Source organism: Tenrec ecaudatus, chromosome 10 (assembly GCF_050624435.1).
Source record: "Tenrec ecaudatus isolate mTenEca1 chromosome 10, mTenEca1.hap1, whole genome shotgun sequence".
NCBI classification, from domain to species: domain Eukaryota; kingdom Metazoa; phylum Chordata; class Mammalia; order Afrosoricida; family Tenrecidae; genus Tenrec; species Tenrec ecaudatus.
This window is the reverse complement of record NC_134539.1, coordinates 143,236,590-143,262,237: the sequence shown is the minus strand read 5'-3', so window position 1 is coordinate 143,262,237 and position 25,648 is coordinate 143,236,590. Positions and strand designations below refer to the sequence as shown.

The window sequence follows — 25,648 nt, the reverse complement described above, 5'->3', positions numbered from 1 at the left end:
CAGCCCTGCCGTCAGGCACAGTGCAGTTCGGGGAGCCCCCCCAATGCGGGGAGATGATCTGATGTCCAGCCCCTGAGCTGCAGCACCCCCTCATTCCCCCCCACCCCCCCGCTGCCAACACCAGGCAGGGCCTGCACACCAACCTTCCCGGCCTAGGCCCTGGGCAGGCAGTGACTAGTGGACGGCCAGCCCAGGGCAGAGTAGCCACTCAGCTCCCCTAGGGCTGCTCCCTGCCGCTGTCCCGGTCACCTGCCTCCCTCCTGGCCTCTGAGCCCAGAATGCAAAGATGGCCAGCGTGTCTCTGCCCACCCTGGTGCCACTGGGCCCCGACTGCCTGCGCCCCTTCACGCGGGAGTCCCTGGCAGCCATAGAGCAGCGGGCGGTGGAGGAGGAGGCGCGGCTGCTGCGGAACAAGCAGATGCAGATAGAGGAGCCTGAGCGTAAGCCGCGCAGCGACCTGGAGGCCGGCAAGGGCCTGCCCCTCATCTATGGGGACCCCCCGCCCGAAGTCATCGGCATCCCCCTGGAGGACCTGGACCCCTACTACAGTGACAAGAAGGTGGGGTCCAGGCCGTCGGGGGGCGTCCCCTGCCGGCGGGCCCCAGCCTCGCTCACGGCTCTCTCCCACCACAGACCTTCATCGTGCTCAACAAGGGCAAGGCCATCTTCCGCTTCTCGGCCACGCCCGCCCTCTACCTGCTGAGCCCCTTCAGCATCGTCCGGCGCGTGGCCATCAAGGTGCTCATCCATGCATATCCTGCCCCAGTGGGACCCACGGGGGAGCCTGGGGGAGTGGGGCAGAGCCAGGGGCCCTGTCCGCACCCCCTTTCCACCCGCTCCCTTACTGCCCTTGACTCTGGTCCCAACGCTGTTCAGCATGTTCATCATGATCACCATCTTGACCAACTGTGTGTTCATGACCATGAGTGACCCACCGCCCTGGTCCAAGGACGTCGAGTGAGTACCTCTCCCCCACTCCTCACCCCACACACTCACTCACTTGGGGCTCCCAGCCCCCACCCCCACCCCCCACCCCAGGTCACACACGGTCACAGTTGGTATCTTCAGCCCTGCTGGCACATTGCATTTTGGGGAAGTCACCCCACCCCACATACCTGTGGCCGACCTGGGCCTGGCCGGCCCTCTCCCCGCCAGGTACACCTTCACCGGGATCTACACCTTCGAGTCCCTCATCAAGATGCTGGCCCGCGGCTTCTGCATCGACGACTTCACATTCCTCAGAGACCCCTGGAACTGGCTGGACTTCAGCGTCATCATGATGGCGTGAGTGGCCCAGTGGCTGAGGGCAGGAGGCCAGCCCCGAGGGCAGGAGGAGGGTAGGGGCGGAGGTGGGGAAGGAGGAGTTGCAGGCCTCCTGGACACTGCACAGGAGATGAGCTGAGCAGCCTCAGGTGTGGCTGGACCTAGGGTCGAGCCCCGCCGCTTCTGGTGCTTCCACCTGCTTCCCACACCCCAGGCCCACACCCACTCCCTGCGCCTGCTTTTCCCACATTGGCCCTCTAATGGGAACCTTGGAGTGCTTACACGGGACCCCTTCCCCCGGCAGCTACAGGGACCCCAGGGCCTGGAGGAGCCCTGATCTCAGTCCCACCCCCAGCTTGGGCACAGCCCCTACCTTAACCTTCTACTTCTACCACCACTACCACCTACCCTCACCTTTCACACCTACAACCCCTCCACCTGTACCCTAACCTTACATCACTATAATCTACCACCGCCCTCCTGGCTCAGACACAGCCCCACCACCACCACGACCTCCACCACCTGGTTCAAACACAGCCCCTCCCTAGCCCCTCCACCCACCCCCGGCTCTGACGCAGCCCCTACCCTAACCTCCTGCCAGATACCTCACGGAGTTCGTGGACTTGGGCAACATCTCCGCGCTGAGGACCTTCCGGGTGCTCCGGGCCCTGAAAACCATCACGGTCATTCCAGGTACCAGAGGGGCAGCAGGCCACCTGCCTAGACCCAGAGGTGTGCCACGGTGAGAGAGGAGAAGGGCCCGGGCAGGGAGGCTCTGGACTGCCTGGGTTCGATTCTCCCCTCTGCCACTTCCTCACCGTGTGCTTGGGCAAGTGGTTGACCCTGTCTGCCTCCAGCAGAGATCGATAATAGCAACATCCACAGATCAGCTTGTCGTGGGAGTTCGCTGATTTCAAATATCTACGGTGCTCAGAACAGTCTCACACACAGACTGTGACCTGTGCTTGTGTGTTACGTGAGATGTGCCCAGGGGCCGAGCAGAGGGTGTGTGTGTGTGTGTGTGTGTGTGTGTGTGTGTGTGTGTGATGGGGGTCTCAGCCCCCGGGCTTCTGCTAGGAACACACCACACATCCTCGAGCCAGGAGCACAGACCAGCTCCAAAGGAAGGACTCAGGAAGCACGAAATAAATAGAGCATTCCGACCCTCAAAAAAGCCATTGGAGAAATTAGAGCCGGTCCCGAAGGGGGGAGAGAAAGGTGATCTGGAAGGGAGAGAGCAGGCTCTGGGAGGAGGGGAAACGACGCCATCCGAGGGCCAGAAGGTTCTCCTGCAGTGACCCGTGCCATGGGGCAGTCCCGCTGTGGGAACCCCGTTTTCTGCAGGTGGTTATTTTCAAAAGAGATCCCTAGCTCGTTCCTCTTATTGTCTCTGAGTGGACTTGAACCTCCAGCCTTTGGGTTAGCCGTTGAAGGAAGTAAGTGGATCAACCAAGGGCTCCAGACCGTCGTCGGTGTCTTCTAGCCCACAACTCTTGAATTGTGGCCGAGGCAGGCGAGGTTCTGAAAGTGGCAGGGCTTACGGGGGGCGGGCACACAGCGAGAAGGCACAGGGCCAACACAGTCTCGACTCTGGCCCTCCTGCTCCCAGCGCCCTCTGGTTGGGAGGGTGCTTAGAAGGAGACTGCGGGGTGTTTGTTTCTCACCTCAGGATAAGAAAAGAAAATGAGCTGATATTGAAGATACTCCATGACTAGGTCCAAGGAAGAAGTGATAACCCTCCATTGGTGGGCCCTGGTCCCTTGGAATTCCTTAAGGATAGTGGACGCCTCTGCCTGTTCCAGGAGCCCTGGTTGTGTAGTGGTTATGCGTTGAGCTGCTAACTGCCAGGACAGCAGTTCGAAACCACCAGTAGCTCTGCAGGAGAAAGATGAGGCTTTCTACTCCCATAACGAGTTAGAGCCTTGGGAAATCACTGGGGCAGTTCTACCCTGTCTTATAGGGTCACCATTCAGTCGGAATTGGTTCGATGGCTGGGAGTTTGCTAATTTTGGTTGTCTGTCCAAAAGCGCAGACTCTTTGGAGTCTGATCAGGGTCATCTGAGAGCTTCGGAGAATGGATCCTACTGCCCCTCCAGCGACGATAGGCCTCCTCATCAAGAGGGTGAGGCAGTCACGGCTCGGCGAGCGTAGATGTGGCAATAGCTTAACCTCTGTTTGTTTCTGCTGGGCTCTTCAGAGCCTCGAATGGGAGACTCCGTGTAATGACCCCAAACACAGAGAACTCCTTTCTTAAGCACTGTGCTCGGAGGACGGATGTTCCAGGAGCGCGCTTTGGCCAGTGCCGACCTTGCAATGGTCAGTAACTCTGGTCGCGCCTGTGTAGGAGTCTCTGGGCAGAGCACACATGGTGGCACCAGGAGGTGGCATTAACTCAACGGTTCTGGGTGACTTTGTGGGGCTCCATTAGGAGCCCTGGCAGCACTGTGGGCATGGGGCACTAACCACAGGCCAGCGGTTCAAACCTACCAACCTCTCCGAAGGATGATTTACACTCCTGAAGTGCTCGATAAGGCTTCGGATTTGATGGCTGTGGGGTTTTACAGGTCGGAGAGCAGGTCGGCGAGTCTTCTCCGCTTGCCTGAAGTGCTTGAGGTTAGAGTGAGGATGTCATCACAGAAGGGAGGGGTGCGATTCACTCACCAATGTGACAAAGCACACACAGCCACACACGCCCCGCTTCAGCAACTGTGGGACATACAAGTCTCCGACCCTGGTCCTGTTCTTTAAGTTGTGCCGCCCTTCTCAACGACCTTTTCCCACGACCTCCCCGTCGGTAACCCGCATTCACCGCAGAGGTGGTGGGGTCACCTGGGGAGGCTTCTGGAAAATGGTACCCGGAAGGCTGAGCTTAGAAGGCAGGTGGTAGTAGGCGGAGGAGCACGTTACTCCCCTGATCCCGGAACCCTTGCCCTCTCTACGGCCAGGCCTGAAGACCATCGTGGGGGCCCTGATCCAGTCGGTGAAGAAGCTGTCTGACGTCATGATCCTCACCGTCTTCTGCCTGAGTGTCTTCGCCCTGGTGGGGCTGCAGCTCTTCATGGGGAACCTGCGGCACAAGTGTGTGCGCTGGCCTCCGCCCTTCAACGACACTAACACCACGTGGTCCGGCAACGACACCTGGTTCGGCAATGACACCTGGTATGACAACGACACCTGGACCGGCAACGACACCTGGAGCAGCCATGAGAGTTGGATCAGCAACTTCACCTTTGACTGGGACGCCTACATCAACGATGAAGGTGAGGGTGGCAGATGGGACACAAGGGGGGTCGGTGCCAGCCTGTGGGGCAGCCCCTTCCTCAGCCTCTTGTGACTGCCAACTGAAGTCTCAGTCCTGGGTGGGGTGGCCCAAGCAGCTTGTGATCACTGAAAGGCGGGTCGTTTGAACCCACCGATGGCTTGGGTGTGGCAGAAGAAGGGCCTGGCAGTCTGCTTTCAGAAAGATTCCAGCCAGGGAGGCCTCCAGAGCACAGCTCAACTCGGGACCAAACACAAGAGGGAATGGACTTCACAGACATAGGTCTTCTGTCTTGGGGATCATCCCGACTCCACCCTGGTGTGCCCCCTCTTCTCCGTCACACCGTTTGCTCACAGCCCGGGAGGGCCACTGCCAGGCCCCCACATCCGCCACACAGCCACGTGCCCTTCCTTGGCAGGCACACACACGACACGTGCATGCTGCCACACAGCCACGATTCAACTCAACTCTCTGCCCTCGAGTCGATGCCCACTCATGCCGACTCTCTGGGACAGGCAAGGGCGGCACTGTGAGTCTCCAAGACAGTCACGGTTCACGGGAGTAGAAGGCCCCATCTTTCTCCCAAGGAGCAGCTGGCAGTTTCGAACTGCCAACCTTGGGTATCACAGTCTGATATGTAACCACTACACCACCAAGGCTCCTACAAGCCATTATTCGTCTGCAGAAATGAGGAAAAGGCACCTCTTCTCAGCCCGGCATCCTGGAATACAGCCCGAGCTCAGGTGTCCCGTGCAGGTGCCTGGCAGCACCATGCCCACACATGCACGCTTCTCCTGTGTCTCTCTGTGCCCGTGCCATGCCCTTACTTAACCATATGTGGTAGTTACATAATCTGGTGTCGACTTGAGGCTTTTTTTTTTTGACGAGGCTTTTAAGAGTGAATGGGAGGAGTTTAACCTGTCAATCAGGTGGCAACGTGAGTCTGAAGAGGAATTTGTAGGTTGGTATTGGACATATGGGCTAATCTTGAACTTATGGAGTTGATCTGGAGGGGCCTGGGATGTTTTCTTAATATATGATTGCTCTTTGATATAACGTTCTCTCTTACACACATATGAGTGCCTCTGTATTTGTCTCTCTAACACACCAGACCATGTACTGAGCTTGGAGCTGAACTTCCTGCATGGTACATACGCAGAGACCGATCCTGTGCCCTGAACTTGGGGTTACCCTAAAGGAGGGCCACCCATTCAGGGAGCAACCATTAGGTGTAGATAGTCCATGCAGATGTGTTCACGGGTGTGCAAGAGAGGTTTGGTGTGTGTGCTTCCAGTGTGTGCATGTGGATAACCTGCCTCCTTTGCCTCCCAAAGAGAACTTCTATTTCTTGGAAGGCTCCAACGATGCCCTGCTTTGTGGGAACAGCAGTGATGCTGGGTGAGTGTTGCTGTGTGAGGAACCAGGCACTTGGGGACCGGTGAGCCAGGGGAAGTCCTAAACGGGGGCTTGGGGTGGAGGAAGTGCAAGAGAAAGCCTGTGGACATGCACAGGACACTTCTCAGCTCACAGGGGGCACAGGCCATTTGAAGGAATGTCCCCCGGGGTTCCCCATCTCTTCCCCCCAACTGGACTCCCCCGCCCTCCCTAAACCTCATCCTCATTCTGTCCTTAGGCACTGCCCTGAGGGTTACGAGTGCATCAAGACTGGACGGAACCCCAACTATGGCTACACCAGCTATGACACCTTCAGCTGGGCCTTCCTGTCTCTCTTCCGCCTCATGACCCAGGATTACTGGGAGAACCTCTTCCAACTGGTACAGCTGCCAGCTCTGTGACCCCCCAGTCCTGCAGTCACCCCACCCCCAGGATGGTCAGCCTACCTCACGCCCCTCAGGGGTCCTCTCCTTCAGGGAACCCCGCTGTGCTCTCTAGCCCCATCTCTGCCTAAGAGCTGAGGAGTTGACCCAGGTCTCACAGCTGACAGTTGGACACCGTGGATGCTCAGTTTTGCCCAGACATGTTGATTTCCTCTTCTCCTGTAGGCCGGGTACCTCAGGAGCAGCGGTGCCTTTTGGGGCCAACTGCTATCTCTAAGCAGATGCTGTTAATTATATCAACAAGGGCTGGTGGTCCTTGAGCTTGGCCCAGGTGCCAGGCACGGTGGCAAAGCTGGGATACAAGCTGACCTTGGAGCCCAGTCCATGTGCACCATCTCCCTGTCCGGACTGGGGGTGATCAGGTGGGGGGATGGTCCTCAGAGTTCTGAGCCAGGCGATCTGAAAAGGCTGGATTCCCACGGTGTTCTCCAAACAGGGGCTAATTGCCAGATACACTGAGGAAACCCAGGCTAACCTTCTAAGTGGGTGATCCACCCTAACTCAGAAGCTTCTGGAATGTGGCTTGGCCTATCAAGGATGGCCATGCCCTGTCTCAATGCTCCTTAAGCCCCCTCTGTTTGCCCCTCTGGGTAACGGGTGCATGGAAAGGGGCAGTGTGTGACAGGGAGGAGGACAGCAGTGCGATGCCCTGTGACTCTCCCTCCCCCGCCCCCGCCCCCACCCCCAGACCCTGAGAGCCGCTGGCAAGACCTACATGATCTTCTTCGTGGTCATCATCTTCCTGGGCTCCTTCTACCTCATCAACCTGATCCTGGCGGTGGTGGCCATGGCGTACGCGGAGCAGAATGAGGCCACACTGGCCGAAAACCAGGAGAAGGAAGAGGAGTTTCAGCAGATGATGGAGAAATTCAAAAAGCACCAGGAGGAAGTGGAGAAGGTCTGGGTCCAGGGATCTCCCTGCCCCTGAGCCCAGGCTGCTCAGCCCCTGCCCACCTCTACTGCAAGACCCTCCACAGGCTGAGGCTGGGTGGGGAGGCAGGTCAAGAGACAGGCCTTCAAAGCAGGAGGAGCAGAGGGTCCCAGGTTGTGGCTTTGGTGGGAGAGCTGTATCCATGCGGTGGGAAGGCTTCATCTCTGTTGCTCCTGCATGCCCCACCTGGGACGAGCAGTCTGAAGAGTCTGTTCTCCTTTCTTCCTGGGTAGCACGTGGCGGGTGAGGCGGGCTCTTTAGGAGGCCCCATTTTCTCACCACCTCAAGTGCAAGGGCCTGTCAAGCCGTCAAGAGTTGAGGGTCTTAGTCACTCTTAGCCCCTACCCTGCCACCTCTACCCAGCCCCTATCTAGGCTCCACACAGCCCAAGAAGAGGGGTCGAGGGTCATTAACCCCCACCCCGGCTCAGAGTGGGGCTTCATGCCCATCCAGTGCCCTCTCCTCCCCCTTGCTGGTCTGCAGGCCAAAGCTGCCCAGGCCGCCCAGGCCCTGGAAAATGGGGAGGCCGATGGGGACCCAGCCCCCGGCAAGGACTGCAATGGCAGCCTGGACACGGAGCCGGGGGAGAAGGGGCCCCCCAGGCAGAGCTGCAGCGCAGAAAGTGCCATCTCCGACGCCATGGAAGGTGAGTGCTGACGCCCAGTGGGGCAGGGCGGGGGCCCAGCTGGGTCCAGCTTCAGGATGGCTGTAACTTAATCTTGGCATCGCAGAAATGGCCGTGATAAATATAGTTGTGGTTTCACCTGGTCCAGTTCTAGCTGCCGGGCCCAGCAGTGATGGGAACCCGGGGCTTCCGGGACGGCCCAGGGGGGCTGCCAAGGCAATGGGGAAGGACAGGCCCAGGAAGGCCCAACCTTCCGGACACCGGAGATGCTGCTCCGCACTGATCCCTTAGTGCCCTGCCACCCAGTGCCTGCAGACTCCTAGAGACCCTATAGGACAGAGGAGAACCGTCCCTGTGGGTTTCTGAGACCGTAACTCTAAGGGACTAGAAAGCCTCCTCTTTCTCCCACGGAGCGGCTGGTGGTTTTGAACCACTGATCTTGTGGCTAAGCAGGTCGATGTGTAGCCACTACGCCACCAGGGTTCCTTCGAGGTAGCAGTATAAGGTCAAACTCTGCCCAGATGAAACAGTAGATTCCCCCCAATTCCTGCCTGCTAAGCATCCAGAGAAAGGGAAGGGAGGTAAGAACAGGCGGAGAGAGGAGTGAGAGAGAGGGCCCGCCCATCAGCTGGACAGTTGGCCACAGCCCCGCATTCCTGGGCCGCACTTGTTAAAGGGGCCCCTGCAGTGGAGGGCCCCGGAGGCCAGGCGGAGCAGCAGCACCTCACCGGCCTTACAGAACCCCCAGGGCTTTATAGAGCTGGGGCAAGGTCTCGCTTCTGCGAGACAAGGTTCACCAGCCCTCCTCCTGGGGTGAAATGGGAGGAGCCTAGGGGAGGCGGGGCCTAAAGGGGCGGAGTCGATGGCAGATGCGGCCTTGAGAGGAGGAGCTTGCTTTAGGCCTCTTGGAGGAGGGAGGGGTTTTCGACTCGAAGCGCCCAGGGGCGGGGCTTTTGGGGGGTCGTGGGTAGGGGATGAAGCTCTGATGGGTGGTGTTCCGAGACGTGAAGACTTACGGGGAGGGTGTACAGGGGCGGGGGCTGAGGTCGGCCCAGCGAGGGGGTGTGATGTGGAGGTGTGGGGTGCCGACACGTGCGGGCGGAGCTGGTGGAGCGAGGGGCGCGCGGAGGGCGGGGATCCTCCCAAGGTCTGTGCTGTGACCTCCCTCTCAGAGCTGGAAGAAGCCCACCAGAAGTGCCCGCCCTGGTGGTACAAGTGCGCGCACACAGTGCTCATTTGGAACTGCTGCGTCCCGTGGGTGAAGTTCAAGCACATCATGTACCTGATCGTCATGGACCCCTTCGTGGATCTGGGCATCACCATCTGCATCGTGCTCAACACGCTCTTCATGGCGATGGAGCACTACCCCATGACGGAGCACTTCGACAACGTGCTGAGCGTCGGCAACCTGGTACGGGGACTGGCCAACCGTGGGGTCTTCCGGACAGGGTCTTGGGTCTGGATGTATTGGGCGTGCATGGATCGACTAAGGAGGTTCATCCATCATGGGGCTTGGGCGTCAGAATATTGAGGAGCCAGAGGAGTGGTGATGGGGTGCTGGGTTTCCACAAGTCGGATCCCTGGGGGGGGGTGTCTGAGGCCCCAACTTCGTGGAATCACCTCTCTGCTGGCCCCAGTTCTAGCACCCAGGCCCTTTGACAAGCACCCCATAAGGGTGCTACCCCACTGGCCTCCCCACTGTCAGAGGTTGTCATAGGCCAGAGAGAGATGGAGGAACCCAGAAGTGAGGCCAAGAAGGGCAAGCTCCCTGTGGAGGCCTTCACCCACCCTTGCACCCCTACTCCCTGCTGGACACCCCAGTCCATTCCTGCTCCTATTGTTGCCTTGCACTGATCCCTCACTCTGATCCGAGTACTGATCCCTGCTTATCCCTGCCCATTAGGGGCATTATCACCTCGTTGCCCAACTGACAAAGGGAGAAAGCACCCTCCACCTGCCCCACCCTGCCTATCTTCCTCTGTAATTCTTCCAGAATGGGAAATGAGCAAGATGTGACACCCCACCATCCCCCAGCCCCAAGATTGTTGGGTGCGCAGGGATAGTGAGACGGGGGCCTGGGCAGCATGAGGGATGTGTGGGTATAATGGAATTGCAGAGACCCTGGACTCCCGAGCCAGCCTGGGCCGACTGGTCCATCCATGCCTGTGGAAGTGCCCAAGGCAGCCGCAGCCAGGCAGAACTTAAGGGGCAAGGGTGTGCCCTGGCCTCGGTGAGCAGCTGCTGGGGTATGTGTGATGGGCCTGCCCTGCCAGCCACCTGCCCCTGCCCACACTGTGCTGCTGCCTGGGCCCCTGTTGTGGTCAAGGACAGCTCCTGGGAGGAGCTCAGTATGTGCCCGGGCAGGCTGCAGACCCGGGGCAACTGGTGCCTGGCAGAGGGGGCTGTGCCCAAGGCCTTCCAGGGACTGTGCAGTCCTCAGCCCCTTGTGTCCATGCCTGGGGAGGCGGGCAGCTCTGGCTTCTCATGAACCTCAAAATTTGCCACCTTTGGGGCCCTTCTCCTAGACCTCCAAGTGTGCAAACAGATTTCGTGGGTCAGCAAGGCTGTGGAGGCAGGGACAGTGAACTGAGCTCCCATGTAACCGTCTCTCCCCTGTCACGGTAATGGAGAGACTAATGAGGTTGGCATGTGAGCCCCAGTAAGGAATGCTTATGTAACTTGCCCATGGTCTTTAAGCCAGAGATTGGTGGGTCCACAGATCTGGGCTGGACTGACCTCTGCCCTCCTCATTATACGCACCTATGAGCCGTGGGTGCCACTCGTTACCCCTCTCGGGGCTCGGAGCCACTTCCCCTCAGCCCCCACAGGAGGCAGGGGAAGCTGGGGAGCCCCTGTGCCCCACCCCAGCGAGGCTTTGTGACCGAGACGTCTATCCCCTTGCCCTGGCCCACAGGTCTTCACGGGCATCTTCACGGCCGAGATGGTGCTGAAGCTGATCGCCCTGGACCCCTACGAGTATTTCCAGCAGGGCTGGAACATCTTCGACAGCATCATCGTGACCCTCAGCCTGGTGGAGCTGGGCCTGGCCAACGTGCAGGGGCTGTCTGTGCTGCGTTCCTTCCGGCTGGTGCGTGAGTTCCCCCACCCCACCCCCACTGCCAGCCCAGGCTGAGGAGGGTGGGCTTGGGGGTGAGCCCTTGAGACGCCAGCACCCCCTCTGCCCTGTGGGTGGCACATCACCTCTGGAAACCTCCCCCTTATCACACAGTGCTGCTGGGGGGAGGGGAAAAGAGAAGGCCGGAGAGCTGGCATTGGAGTGTGATCCCAGACTATCCTTGAAGCAGAGAGCAGCAGGGACAGCCACCCCCAGAGCAGACCCGAAAACGGAGCCGGCAGAACGCCTGCCACTCACTCACTGCCATCGAGTCAGTGCCAGCTCATGGCAACTCTTCGGCAAGGTCGAGCCGCCCCTGTGAGCTTCAAGAACATTAACTCTTTTTTGTTAATTAATTTATTTTAATCATTTTATTAGGGTCTCATACAACTCTATCACAATCCATACATACATCAATTGTGTAAAGCACATTTGTACTTTATTTCATCATTCTCAAAACATTTGCTCTCCATCTAAGCCCCTGGCATCAGCTCATTTTTACCCTCCCTCCCCACTCTCCCTCCCTCATGAACCCTTGATAATTTATAAATTATCATTTTGTCATATCTTGCCTTATCCAACGTCTCCCTTCACCCACTTTTCTGTTGTTTGTCCCCCAGGGAGGAGGTTACATGTAGATCCTTGTAATAGGTTCCCCCTTTCCAACCCACCCTCCCAGTATCGCCAGTCACATCACTGGTCCTGAAGAGATCATCCACCCTGGATTCCCTGTGTTTCCAGTTCCTATATGTCCCAGTGTACATCCTCTGGTCTAGCCAGATTTGTAAGGTAGAGTTGGGATCATGATGGAGGAGGAAAAAGCATTTAGGAACTAGAGGAAAGTTGTATGTTTCATCGTTGCTACATCGCACCCTGACTGGCTCATCTCCTCCCCGAGACCCTTCTGTAAGGGGATGTTCTATGGCCCACAAATGGACTTTGTGTCTCCACTCCACACTCCCACCCTCATTCACTATGATATGATTTTTTTTTTCCTGATGATGCCTGAAGCCTGATCCCTTTGGCACTTCGTGATCACACAGGCTGGTGTGTTCTTCCATGTGGGCTTTGTGGCTTCTGAGCTAGATGGCCGCTTGTTTACCTTCAAGCCTTTAAGACCCCAGATGCTGTATCTTTTGATAGCCGTGCACCATCAGCTTTCTTCACCACATTTGCTTATGCGCCCATTTTTCTTCAGCGATCCTATCATGGAGGTGTGCAGTCAATGATATGATTTTTTGTTCTTTGATGCCTGGTAACTGATCCCTTCGGGACCACTCGATCACACAGGCTGGTGTGTTCTTCCATGTGGACTTTGTTGCTTCTGAGCTAGATGGCCGCTTGTTCACCTTCAAGCCTTTAAGACCCCAGTCACTATCTCTTTTGATAGCCAGGCACCATCAGCTTTCTTCACCACATTTGCTTATGCACCCATTTGTCTTCAGCGATCACATCATGAAGGTGAGCTCACAATGATATGATTTTTTGTTCTTTGATGCCTGATAACTGATCCCTTCGGGACCACTCGATCACACAGACTGGTGTGCTTCTTCCATGTGGGCTTTGTTGCTTCTGAGCTAGATGCCTGCCTGTTTACCTTCAAGCCTTTAAGACCCCAGATGCTATATCTTTTGATAGCCAGGCACCATCAGCTTTCTTCACCACATTGGCTTATTCACCCTCTTTGTCTTCAGCAGTTGTGTTGGGAAGGTGAGCATCATAGAATGCCAATTTAATAGAAGAAAATATTCTTGCATTGAGGGAGTACTTGAGTGGAGACCCAATGTCCTTCTGCTACCTTAATACTAATCCTATAAATATATACACATAGATCTATTTTCCCGTCCTCATATAAATATATTTGCATATGTACACGCCATTATTTAGACCTCTAAAAATGCCCTTTGCCTCCTAGCTCTTTCCTCTATTTCCTTTGACTTTCCTCTTGTCCCACTATCATACTCAGTCTTCATTTGGGTTTCAGTAATTCCTCTTGGTTACATTACCCTTGATCATGCCCTAAGAGGCCTCCTACACCCTCCTCACCACCAGTTGGATCACTTGTTGTTCCCTTGTCCCTGGGTTTGTTAACACCACTTCCTTTCCCCCCACCTTCCCCTCTCCCATGTTCCCCTGGAACTGTCGGTCCCATTGTTTTCTCCTCCAGATTGTTCATACAGTCTATCTTATTTAACCTGTGGAGATAATAACATGCCCCAAAACAAGAAAGAGCAAAACCAAACAATAATATACAACAAAACAACAACAAACCAATGACAAGAAACAAAACAAAATACAACAAGAAATAAAAGCTTGTAGTTAGTTCAAGGACTGTTTGTTAGCCTTCAGGAGTGTTTTCCAGTCCAGTCTGTTGGGGTACCATGTCCTGGCCCCAAAGTCCACCTTCAGTATTCCCTGGGGACCTTGCCGCCCCAGTCCCTTCCTGTTCTGTTGAAGAACGTTAACTCTTGACAGGACTAGAATGCCAAGTCTTCCTCCCATGGAGCTGCGAGCGGTTTCAGATGGCTGACCTTGCAGTAAGCCGCACAAGGAGTCACTGAGATGCCACCAGGGCTCCAGAAACCCACTAGTGGTGGCATTCAGACTCCTGAGTTAATGTTCTTGCTGCCGCCTCAGGGGGACTCCTATGGCTTCCTCTCTCCTATAAGGGAACTCCCACTCAGACCCCAAAGGGTAGCCAACCTCCGTGTAGACACCATCAACCTTCAGCAGCTGCCAACCCTGGCCGATGCTCGCAAACGTTTCACCAGAGGGGAAAGTATGTCAAAGCCAAGCCAGGCAGTGAGTTTTACTTGTCCACACGCTAGTCTGTGTCGCTAACAGATAAGGGTCCCCCCCACCCCCGTCCCTGTCCCTCACCCACCATTTTGACCTATGAAGAGCTTGAGGTGGAAGGATATGGTGGCCCCATTAAACAGAAAGGCAAACGGAGGCTTCAGAGGCCTGGTGTGGGTGACCCAGTATTTGACTCATTCTCTTCTCTAAGGACGGGGTTCCCTTGAGTTGGCCCCGAGGTTCCCACGCAGGAACCCGGGGAACCCCTGGGCCTCATTCACCCCTGCCCGGCAGCTGCGGGTCTTCAAGCTGGCCAAGTCGTGGCCCACGCTGAACATGCTCATCAAGATCATCGGCAACTCGGTGGGGGCGCTGGGCAACCTGACGCTGGTGCTGGCCATCATCGTGTTCATCTTTGCCGTGGTGGGCATGCAGCTCTTCGGCAAGAGCTACAAGGACTGCGTGTGCAAGATCGCCTCCGACTGCAGCCTGCCCCGCTGGCACATGCACGACTTCTTCCACTCCTTCCTCATCGTCTTCCGCATCCTGTGTGGCGAGTGGATCGAGACCATGTGGGACTGCATGGAGGTGGCTGGCCAGGCCATGTGCCTCACCGTCTTCCTCATGGTCATGGTCATCGGCAACCTTGTGGTGAGTGAGGCTGGCTGGGACCTGGCTGGGCCCTGCCTTGATTTCCTTTCAGTTTGCCTGTGGTTAAGAATGTTTTCTATGAGGCTGAACGGCTGGAAAGTCTGGTACTTGATGTTTTCTGCCACCCCAGCTCCTCCCCTGCCACCCCCCCCCTTAAAAACAGGACAATTTTATATGCGCGAACCCAGAAGTTCTTACATTTCAGCATACTGCAAAATTCCCGGGCACCCTTGGCGGGAAAACCTGGGGGCTGCTCTGTACGGACAACAGTGGGAAAAGCCTGGGGGGCGTGGGGTGACCGGGTGTCAGTTTATGGCAGTGCATTCAGCTTGTGATGTCAGAATCACCGGGGGATTCGTACAGTGATGGTTGTGTTACCGTCACAGGGACGCCGTTGTGCGGGGTAGACCACAGGATTTCCAAGGCTCCGGAGCAGTTGGTCGGACCCGGGCTCCGAAGCATCTCTGAGTGGGCTTGAACTGGCCACCAAACTTCCGGCCAGTAATCGAGGGCTTAAGCATCAATGTCACCGAGGGGCCGTCCTGGGTCCTACCCGAGAAATCCCTGGTCTGTGACTCTGTGGCGGGGAGTGGAGTCCACATTTCTGCCAGACTCACGCGATGGCAGCGCCCGTGGCCCAGGGACCACAGTGGGCGTAAGTAGCACAGGGGTCGAAACATGCAAGAGGAGGGCTGGAGGAGCCCTGATGGTGCCATGGTTAAGAGCTTGGCTGCTCACCAAAAGATCCACGGTTCAAACCCACCAGCTGCTCCCAGGGAGAAAAGACCCAACCAGCTCCCCCCACGTAGAGTTTGGCCTCTGAGCCGAAAACCCTCTGTGGCAGGTCTGCTTCATCCCATTGTTGCTGTGGCCGCGAGAGCCCATCGAGTCAGTGCCGCCTCACAGTGACCCCGTGCACGCAGTCTGGCATCGTCCTCAGTGGTTCCTCTGCCTCTCATGAGGGCCTTCCTCATCGTCACCCCCTCTCCCAAGCATGACATCCTTCTCCAGGGACTGGTCTCCCCAACACAGAGGGTTGTTTGGAGTTGAAATCGACTGGGACACACGCACACAGCAAGATAGCAGACGGAGTTGGGCAGACGTGGGTTCTAATCCCGGCTCCTCCATCATCTGCACTGCAGCCTAGAGCCATGCTGAGTCCGGCTGAACACCCTGACTGTCAGTGGGAGAAGTGAGGCCCTCACAGAGTCGCTGAGCTAGTGTGGAGAAAGGGGCATGAGCTGCTGGGCCTCCACCCTCCTCTTGTCTTCCTCTGTCCCTGAGACTCCAAAAGAGGCGGGCGTCAGGCCCAGGTATCGGGAATGCAGAGATGGCATGATAGCCTCCTGCCACTGTCTGGGGCTCAGGACTCGGCACGTGGGGCAGTGCAGGGCGGCAGGCAGGTGTGCCCGGTTTGAGGAGAAATGGGGCTGGGACTGGGGCTGGGTCCAGCGGGCGACTGGCATTTCTGTGGCTGGGCCCCAGAGGTGGTTCACCTTCCCGTCTTGAGGTGGGAGAACCATCCTGTCAGGGCCCTGCGGTGCTGTGCCCGGCTGCCCCCTGCAGTGACTGGCACTGGCCTGGGCATGGGCGAGGGAAGGTGCACGTCCCTATGTCCCCAAAAGGCCTGTGACATCCTGGAGCTGCTGGCTCAGCACTTGTCAGCTATCGATGCTGTCCGGCCTCGGGCCGGGTCTGAGCCAGGGGACGGAGGTCACTTTGGCTGCAGGAGGTTGTGGGGATGGCTCCCAAGCCCCCAGAGGCAGCGAGAGAGAAGGTCCCTGACAGACTGTCCCTGGGGAGGAGTGGGAATGGGGAGTGTGTGGGTGCACTTCTGGGGCAGATTAGGGGTGCAGAGAGAGGGTCAGAGGAGGACACTGTGCAGAAAGTTGGGAATGAAAGGTGAAGGACACGGCGTGACTGGGGGCCTGCAAGAGGGCTCTCTCTGTCTGTGTGTGTGAGAACTCAAACACAGGTCGAGAGCCCACGTGGCCACTGACTGCTGGGGAGCTATGAGCCTTGTTCTCTCTGTGCCTCAGTTTTCTCATCTGAGAAATGGGGTGATCAGGGTGGTGGATCACAGGACGCATGTGGTCAGGGACATTCCAACGTGACCACGGGAGCTGAGGAAGTGGGGGGCAGTGCCGCAGGCACCCCTTAGGCTCCAGCCGTTGGTGAGACTGCACCTTTGTCAGGGGCTCCTGCCCTCCGCGCCCAGGCGTCCCTGAGCCGGGATTAGGACCTGGGTCTGTGGAACTCCTGTCACGGCAGCAGAAGCAGTCATCGTCCCCCTGGCTGCCCCCACAGGGCCCCCAAAGCAGATGGCTGCCGTCCAACCTTGAGCATCGGTGCCTCTAATCCTCACAGCCACCCTCCAAGAGGCAGCAGCTTGGGTGGCTTGGCCGGCATTTTAAAGGTGCAGAAAGAACAGCACTGGGAGGTGAATTAGCAGCGTGCACAGGATCTGCACCCAAGCAGGCTGCCGCCAGAGTCCATAACCATTGTCCCACACTGCCCCTGCGGGCCAGCTCCTCACCCCCGCACTCCTGTCGCAGCCTTCTCTCTCTCTCTCTCTCTCTCTCTCTCTCTCTCTCTCTCTCTCTCTCTCTCTCTCTCTCTCTCTCTCTCTCTCTCTCTCCACCACCACTCCTTGCAGGCCCAGCTCTGGCCCTCCCAGTGGCTGAGGAGGGCAGCACCATGGACTTCTTGGACTCTGTCCCTCCCCTCCACCCCCAGCCTTAGGAAAGCAGGTGCTAGAGGGCGCCAGGGCCAGTGCAGGGTGTCTGGGGACCCGTGCTCCCCACGCCCATGACCCTGGGCACTTCCTCCGGGCTATTGTGCAGAAGAGGAGGAAGTGACTGGGTCACACCTGAGCCACCCCACAGAGCCCTAGGGGAGTCACGTTGGCCCCCTCCTCTCCATCCCCACCCCCTCCTGGCCCTGGTGGCTATTTCTGTCCCAGGCAGGAGTCCTGCGCAAACCCTGCTGACCCGCAGAGCTGCTAATTCCCGGCTCAGATGTGTTCCTGGCAACTTGGCGCCTCCCCCCACCCCACCCCCTACGGAGAAAGAGAGTGACCAGTCAACATTGGTGGGGGGTGAAAAGCATAGAAGTGGGTGAGGGGCATGAGAAATTTCCTCCAGAGGGTGGAAATGTTGTAGCTATAATGCGGTATGCAGTTAAGACAATGATGAGCAGACCGTGGTCGATACTGGTGAAAGCCAGACATGTATAAAAAGTTCGCATGTCCTGTGTCCCCCCGACCCCCCGCCCCTCATGTCCACCCTCACTCCTCCCCCACACCACACCCCACAGCCAAGGAAAACCCTCACTCTGCCTCTGGCTCACAGGAGGGAAGGCAGCCCCCTTGATGCCCCACTGTCCTCTGGAGCTGCCCTTCACCTTTTCATCCAAGTGACCAGTGCCCCCCTCCCCCAAAATGGTGGGACACCTGGAGACCTGAGTTCTAGTCTTGACTATGCTGTGTGTCCTAGGGGACGGCATATCCTCCCCCATAAAAGGAGAGCCTTACCTGGGAGGGGAACAAGCCTTTGCCTGTGCCTTGCACAGACAGGTCTTTCTGATCACATATTACAGGCAGCGTGGTTAGAGACCCAACTGGGCACCCCCCCCCCCTTTGTGTTGGTCATCTAACCTCCCCACGCTGCGAGAAGCAGGTACTATATATAGTGTTCCCATTCCACAGACGAGGAAACGGGCAGAGAGAGGTGAAGTGACTTGCCCCAGGACACACAGCCTGTCGACTGGCAGGGTGGTTTCGAAACCTGCACACCCTCCTCTGCATTGTTGCTGTGGTTGTTGTGTGCTGCTGCTTACGCAACTCGCCAAGAGCCCGTGGGACAGTGTAGGGCTGCCCCCTGGGGTTTCCTAGGCTACAGCCTTCAGGGGTGCAGACGGCCCGGTCATTTCTCCCACAGAGCCACCGGTGGGCTCACACTGCTCTTCACCCAGAGCATCCACAAACCCTTCCTTGTATTTGATCCAGCCTCTCTCTCTACCCTCATCTCCAGCCCCCTGAGACTGCTCACTGCTGTGTGCAGAGGCAAGGCCACAGTGGGTGTGTGTCCAGTGGAAAATCCAACGGGGAAGGCAGGTGGTCTGCTCACCGCAAGGTTGGTGGTTCAACTCCACCACCCACTCCATGGGCAAAAGGGACCATCTGCTGCCGGGAATATTAACCGTCTCAGAAACCCGACGTAGGGGTGCTCTGAGTCAGAACCCACTTGACGGCCTTGGGTCACCAGGGGTGCAGAAAGGGAACCGGGAACCCACAGGGGAGAACAGGAGGTGGAAGCAGTGGGTTGGACGCCCCTCCAGAGAGAGAGGGGACATGTGTCTGAGCACTAGGGAACCATGAGTGGACTGAAAGTCCCACTTAATAAGAAAAGGCAAAGGTTAAACGCAAGCATGCAAGAAAGTCCCGGTGCACAGATGTGGGATGAAAGCGGCCCGGACCTACCGAGGAAGCCAGAGCCCTGTTCTTTGCTCTGTGTGCCCAGCAGTGGGGGTGGAGGTGCGAGGTGGCATCACAGAGTGCCCCTGTCACCCAGTGTGCCAAATCCTGCCCCAGCCTTGGACAGTCATAGCACAGGCCCAAAGCCTCACTGTCCTTATCTGCAAAGTGGGGGTGATGAGGCCCGCTGCCTGCCCGGGGAGCTGTGCCAGCACGGGTGAGGGGGTGTTTAAACTCTAAGTTGGAGGCCCTCGTGCTGGCTCCGGGTGGCAGCTCCAGGGTCCCAGAGGCTGAGCCGAGGCCCTGCCCCTGCCACCCAGGTCCTGAACCTCTTCCTGGCCCTGCTCCTGAGCTCGTTCAGCGCGGACAGCCTGGCGGCCTCCGATGAGGACAGCGAGATGAACAACCTGCAGATCGCCATTGGCCGCATCAAGTGGGGCATCGCCTTCGCCAAGACCTTCCTGCTGGGGCTGCTGCGGGGCAAGATCCTGCACCCCCGGGAGATCATACGCAGCCTCAGGGAGGCCTGCGAGGCGCCCGAGGCCGGGGAGGCTGTGCCCGGGGACGAGAAGAAGGAGCCGCCGCCGGAGGAGGGTGACAAGGCTCTGAAGGACAACCACATCCTAAATCACGTGGGCCTGGCAGACAGCTCGCCCGCCAGCATCGAACTGGCCCACCTCGACTTCATCAACAACCCCTACCTGACCATCCAGGTGCCCATCGCCTCTGAGGAGTCAGACCTGGAGATGCCCACAGAAGAGGAGACCGACACCTTCTCGGAGCCTGAGGAGGTCAAGGTGAGCCCCACTCGCTCGCTCACGCTGTGAACAGTGAGGGGGTGGTGTGTTTCTAGCACGGGGGCACTCTGCAGTGACTGTGGTCCACTGACAGGATTGCCCTGAATCCCCCCGGCCCCCCTGGACCTTGGTCCCCACCACTCTAGCCCTGATGGTCCCCCCGGGACCCTCTCTCACCTGCAGGGGGCACGCTTGGACAGGACTCTCATCTGCGGCAGCTCAGCCCAGACCTGGGACCCAAGAACACACCCAATGGCCACCCTGTATGTGTCAGAGTAGAGCTAGAATCCGCAGGGTCTCCAATGGGTGATCTGTAGGAAGTAGTTTAGCAGGCCTTTCTTCAGTGTGTGTGGGGGGGGACACCACTAGGGATACAAGAGACCTCTTTAAACACCCCTCTGGGGTTCTCAACACCTGCTTACACCACCCCACCACCCCCAGTCCTCACCAGCGCCCCCCTCTCCCCCAGGGCTTGTCCCAGCTTCCCAGGCTGGTCCAAGCTGTAGTCCTGAGGTTCTGCAGAAAGGACCCCTGAGGGGCAGTGGGAGCAGTATAGCCTCAGGGCTGGAGCACACCAGCTCTTACTGCGGGGCTGCTGCTGCCTGGGATGCCTCCTTCCCCTGCCCCCCTTCCCACACCAGGCAAGAGAGGGACGTGGAACAAGGCAGCCAGGTTTGCGGCTGGAGCCCTGCCCCAGCCTCTCACCCGCCCCAGCTCTGGTGGGCGGTGGTGGCATGGGAGGTGGGGTGCAACGAAGAGCACTTTTCCCAGGACAGAGACCCCAGTCTCTGGCTGGCTGGGAATCTGAGCCTGAGTGAACTTTACCCTGGAAACGCTTGACTTCTTACTCCCCCTAAAGACGTGGTGCTGACCAACCAGGGGCGCAAATGCCTACCCAGCTATAAATACCCACAGAAATGTACCCTGACCTCGATAGGAGGAGCTGGTGGGGGAGGAGCTGAGGACGTTGGCAGGAATGGAGGGGAGGGGCCCATGGGGCTTTGAAAAGGGGGCAACCATGGCTCCGAAGGGCAGCGTTTAAGGAAGTTGGGGTGTGCAGGGGCAAGGGTTCCATGAACGTCCTGGCTGACCTAAAAATCTGTGCCTTGGTTTCCCTTTCTGTCACCTAGTAACAGAAACAATCCCACCCCACTGCTCCGCGCCCACCCCTTCCCCCGTTTGCTGTGCTGTACTCTGGACCCAGAGTTGCCCTAAGACGAGACCTTGACCTGCTCCTCCACTTCCCCCAGCCGTGAGGGGGGCTCCCTTCTGAGCAGGAAGGGGAGCAGGCCCAGGATGCTGGCCTGAGGCAGCCCCAGAGGCCAGCGGGGCCAACACCCCACCCCTCTCGCTCCCTCTCAAGTTCCCTGGGCAGGCAGCTTTGGCCCAGGAGAAGTTTCCATCCTTTCTGGATTCCTCAGCCAAACAGACGATGGGCATGGGGACCCCACATGGCCTGTGACCTGTGGGCTGTGGCAGCCCAGTTCCACCTTGATGCCCTTTTACATCCTGCCCCCTCAAAAGGGCCTGAGCTGCCCCCCTGGGTGTCCCTGCTCTTCTGCAGCCACCTCCTACCCTCCCACCTGCCCCCACCCCTGGAGGGTGGGAGCACCCTGCCTGGGGTTGGCTCACCCAGGGCTGGAGGGACGAAGGAAGGGTCCCCCTTCCCCGCGTCTTCATCCTGACCTCCCTCTGACCCCAGGACCCACAGAAGCCCCCACAGCCCCTCTACGACGGGAACTCTTCCGTGTGCAGCACCGCCGACTACAAGCCCCCCGAGGAGGACCCCGAGGAACAGGCCGAGGAAAACCCTGAGGGGGAGCAGCCGGAGGAGTGCTTCACGGAGGGTGAGGACCCCGCCCTACCCCACATCCCCCAAGGGGGGTCTGAGCCATGTGTGCCCAGCCATCCGAGTGCTACAGCCACCTGAGAGGCTTTGTGTACCCAGGCCCTGGGCTGGGCAAGGAAGGCTGCCTGGGCCAGGAGGGCAGGAGGGGGTGGTGGAGGGCATTGGCACCCCCTGGCAGAGAGGACCCCAGGGGCAGAACCTGAGACTCCACAATGAGGGGGAGAGCTGTCCTCATATTGACCCACCCACTCCTCACCTGCCCACTCTGCGGAGGAGATGTGATCTGGGGACAGTAGAGGGGTAGCCTGGTGACCCACACTGCCCACGCACCCTGCAGCAGCCCCCAGGCCCTAACAGGCTGCCCCCTCTCCCCTCAGCCTGTGTCCAGCGCTTCCCGTGCCTCTACGTGGACGTCTCCCAGGGCCGAGGGAAGCAGTGGTGGACACTCCGCAGGGCCTGCTTCAAGATCGTGGAGCACAACTGGTTCGAGACCTTCATTGTCTTCATGATCCTGCTTAGCAGCGGGGCCCTGGTAGGCACCGCCCCCCAGGGGTTGGGGGAGACAGGGGGGTCTGTGGCAGCTTCCCCTGAGGCTTCAGCCTCCCCACACCAGGGGAGGGATTCAGCCCAGTCCGTCTTGAACCCAGGGAATCTCGGGGAACTACCTGGGGTTCCAGGTTATGGGTTGGTCTCCGAGTGGTGCCTAGTCAATAGCGACTCCGTGGGATGGAGTAGCTGCCAGGCTTTTCTCACGCCTGTCTCCGGTGGAGTGGCTGGTGGGTCCAAACCACGGACCTGGGTTTTGGTTACCAGCCAGGGTTCCTGGTTATGATAAGAGAGTGCACGCATGTCTCAAAGCGGTGGGTGGGCCTTCTCATGCTGTGGGTGCTGAAGGAGAATGGGGCCGGGGTGGGCAGGAGGAAGCTGTGTCCCTGAGAAACCCACTAGTGGACTGGTGAGTGTCCCTAGATGCAGGGCTGGGGACAAGGAGCCCAGAGGCTGTACATAGGGAGGCAGGGGGGAAGCTGGGAGAGACCAGCCACCTGCCCCTGGCCCGACCCCTGGGAGCCAGCACAGCAGGCAGGGTAGGGGCCATGCCCTGGCCCTGGCCCCGGCTGACGCCTGGTCCTGCCGGCGCCCCCAGGCCTTCGAAGACATCTACATTGAACAGCGACCGGTCATCCGCACCATCCTGGAGTACGCAGACAAGGTCTTCACCTACATCTTCATCATCGAGATGCTGCTCAAGTGGGTGGCCTACGGCTTCAAGGTGTACTTCACCAACGCCTGGTGCTGGCTCGACTTCCTCATCGTGGACGTGAGTCCCTCCAGGCCCCCAGCCCCCCCAGGCCCACCCAGAAACTGTCTGGAGTCACCCCATGGATCTGACCCCCACAGACTTCTCCCGGCTCAAGGAAAGCCTTCCAGAGGAAGGGGTGGGCTGGGCTGGGCTGGTGTCTTGGACCTGGGGGAGACTGGAGGCCCTCCCTCACGGATGTCCCCCTTCACAGGTCTCCATCATCAGCCTGGTGGCCAACTGGATGGGCTACTCAGAACTGGGGCCCATCAAATCCCTGCGGACTCTGCGGGCCCTGCGCCCCCTGCGGGCACTGTCCCGATTCGAGGGCATGAGGGTGGGTGCAGAGCGAGACTGGGTGGGAAGACAAAGGGTGGGTGGGTGGGTGGGGGGTTCCCCTATGTCTGTACTCTGGCCACCGCTAGGGGGAGGCAGAGGCCAGCTCTGTGGAAAGACTGGCTTTGGGAGAAGACATCCTCCTTCCCTGCCTGGACCCCACCCCATTCCTGCTCCCAGAGTCCCCTATCCAGCAGGCTCTGAATTCAGCTCCACCACTGGGGAGGGGGCCCTCGGAGGCACCAGGACAGGAGGAGGAGGAAGGAGAACAGATCTGTGGGTTCTTGGTGATGCCTGTGGCCATATGGGGTCTGTGGGTTTATGGGTATCCTGCCCCAATCTCAGGCTGGGCCCTCAGGGCTCTGAGCCCGCCCTCCTCAGTGAGCTTGGGTTACCCTGAGGTCAGAGAGGATCCCTCAGGCTCCCAATAGCGGAAGTGACAGGTGAAGAAGGTGGGGCGGCGTGGGGGGAGGCAAAGGGGCTTCCCCAGGGGAGGATTGCTGGGAACAGTCCAACCTGGGGGGCAAAGCTGTGAAGACAGCTGGTGGTGGCCACGAGACCCCTCCGGTTCCTTCAAGGAGCCCAGCCTCTGACCCTGAGCCAGGGTGTCTCCCTGCCGAGGGGAAGTAGCCCCTGCTCAGCCACACACCTGGTACTTGCCGCAGCCTGGAACAGAACCCCCGCGGTGCCACCCACTCCGTCTGGAGTTTAAGTCACAGCTTCTACTTCCCAATGGACCCGTCTCTGCTTCGGCCTGGCCCGAAATAGTTGGGGTTGGCCCGTGCACCCAGGCAGGCTTGGTCGGGGAGGCTGGGTCCCCATTCCAGGGGCACTGCTGTTTTCCAAGAGCCCTGTGGCTCGTTGCTTGTGAGCAGTTGAGCAAGGGGCTGGGGTCACGTGAGCCAAGTTTCCTATGGGGGCCGAGGAAGGAGTGTTTGTCTCCTGCCTGGTGATGCGTGGCGAGCCGCTTCTAGAGAAGCCTCCAGCCAAGCAGAGCAGCTCTCCCACCCCCCCACCCCCCAACACACACACCAACCTCTCCTCCTTGGCTCTGGCTCAGACTGCTCATCCACCAGGAAGCCCACCCCAAGTCACAGCCCGGCCCAGCCCTGGCCCCTGGTGATGGTATAGGTGGGGAGCATTCATCAGAGACCAGGGCCTGCTGGTAACAGCCCCCCGGCCCCCAGGTGGTGGTGAACGCTCTCCTGGGGGCCATCCCGTCCATCATGAACGTCCTCCTCGTCTGCCTCATCTTCTGGCTCATCTTCAGCATCATGGGGGTCAACCTGTTTGCCGGCAAGTTCTACTATTGTATCAACACTACCACCTCGGTGCGCTTCGAGATCTCCGAGGTCAACAACAAGTCCGAGTGCGAGAGCCTGATGCACACAGGCCAGGTCCGTTGGCTCAACGTCAAGGTCAACTACGACAACGTGGGCCTGGGCTACCTCTCCCTCCTGCAGGTGGTGAGTACCCATCCAGGCCCTCTTGGCACCTGAGCCCACTGCTGCTCCTCGTTCAGGGGTTGCCGACACTGTCCCCGAGACTCTGGGGTATGAGGTGGGGGGAGGCTGAAGATGGAAGCAGGGAGAAGCCCGCTCCCCCTCTCACCCCGACTCCCCGTCTCAGGCCACCTTCAAAGGCTGGATGGACATTATGTACGCAGCTGTGGACTCCCGAGAGGTGAGCGGTGCTCCCTGCTGAAGCACAGGGAGAGGGGCCTGGAAGACAGAGGGGTGCGTCCGGCCCCATCCCCTGGGGCTGGGGACCCTGAGGGTGAGAGGGGTCCACCTCCGGGCCTCGGCCTGCCCTGTCCACCATGTGGTGGGGCACATGGAGAGGCCAGTGCGTGCACTCTCCCCACCCCCACCCTGTGCCTGTGCGGTGGCCCCACAGGTAGAGGAGCAGCCGCAATATGAGGTGAACCTCTACATGTACCTCTACTTTGTCATCTTCATCATCTTCGGGTCCTTCTTCACCCTCAACCTCTTCATCGGCGTCATCATAGACAACTTCAACCAGCAGAAGAAGAAGATGAGTGTCTAGCCCAGCCTGCCCTCCCCCTCTCCCGGTCCCCACCCCACCCCGATCCCCTCCCTCCACTCACTGATTCCGTCAGATCCGGAACACCTGCTCTGCTACTGCTGGAGACAGCCAGCCCTGGTTCAAATCCTACCAGGAGAGCTTCATCAACTGATTTGGCCTCCCCGGGCCTCCATTTGCTCATCTGTAACGTGGGGTTGATGCCAGCCCCTGGCTAAGTTGTTCTCAGAGCCGATGAGAATGGAAACATGCATGAGGCAGTCCAGTCCCCCTCCCTCTGTCCATCGCCCCCACCCCATCCCTTCTCTGGGCCCTTAATCCCATTCAGTTTCCTCCTCCTCCCCCTCCCCCCCTCTCTCTGACCCCTTCCTCCC

At 58.8% G+C, this 25,648-nt stretch overlaps 1 protein-coding gene across 1 annotated transcript in view; it reads left to right on the top strand.

Annotated features, from left to right (window-relative positions):
- The first annotated feature begins 286 nt into the window (after nucleotides 1-286).
- The window catches only part of SCN4A (sodium voltage-gated channel alpha subunit 4), a 28,520-nt gene continuing 3,158 nt past the window's right edge, over nucleotides 287-25,648 (top strand). Inside the window, exons 1-21 of the mRNA XM_075559421.1 lie at nucleotides 287-559; nucleotides 634-752; nucleotides 868-957; nucleotides 1,156-1,284; nucleotides 1,865-1,956; nucleotides 4,209-4,523; nucleotides 5,857-5,920; nucleotides 6,156-6,297; nucleotides 7,049-7,264; nucleotides 7,790-7,937; nucleotides 9,089-9,327; nucleotides 10,831-11,004; nucleotides 14,122-14,478; nucleotides 19,273-19,749; nucleotides 21,461-21,596; nucleotides 21,976-22,130; nucleotides 22,743-22,916; nucleotides 23,110-23,232; nucleotides 24,419-24,697; nucleotides 24,861-24,914; nucleotides 25,128-25,265. Coding sequence (XP_075415536.1) covers nucleotides 287-559; nucleotides 634-752; nucleotides 868-957; nucleotides 1,156-1,284; nucleotides 1,865-1,956; nucleotides 4,209-4,523; nucleotides 5,857-5,920; nucleotides 6,156-6,297; nucleotides 7,049-7,264; nucleotides 7,790-7,937; nucleotides 9,089-9,327; nucleotides 10,831-11,004; nucleotides 14,122-14,478; nucleotides 19,273-19,749; nucleotides 21,461-21,596; nucleotides 21,976-22,130; nucleotides 22,743-22,916; nucleotides 23,110-23,232; nucleotides 24,419-24,697; nucleotides 24,861-24,914; nucleotides 25,128-25,265 — 3,894 coding nt within the window. The remainder of the gene's footprint in view (nucleotides 560-633; nucleotides 753-867; nucleotides 958-1,155; nucleotides 1,285-1,864; nucleotides 1,957-4,208; nucleotides 4,524-5,856; nucleotides 5,921-6,155; nucleotides 6,298-7,048; nucleotides 7,265-7,789; nucleotides 7,938-9,088; nucleotides 9,328-10,830; nucleotides 11,005-14,121; nucleotides 14,479-19,272; nucleotides 19,750-21,460; nucleotides 21,597-21,975; nucleotides 22,131-22,742; nucleotides 22,917-23,109; nucleotides 23,233-24,418; nucleotides 24,698-24,860; nucleotides 24,915-25,127; nucleotides 25,266-25,648) is intronic.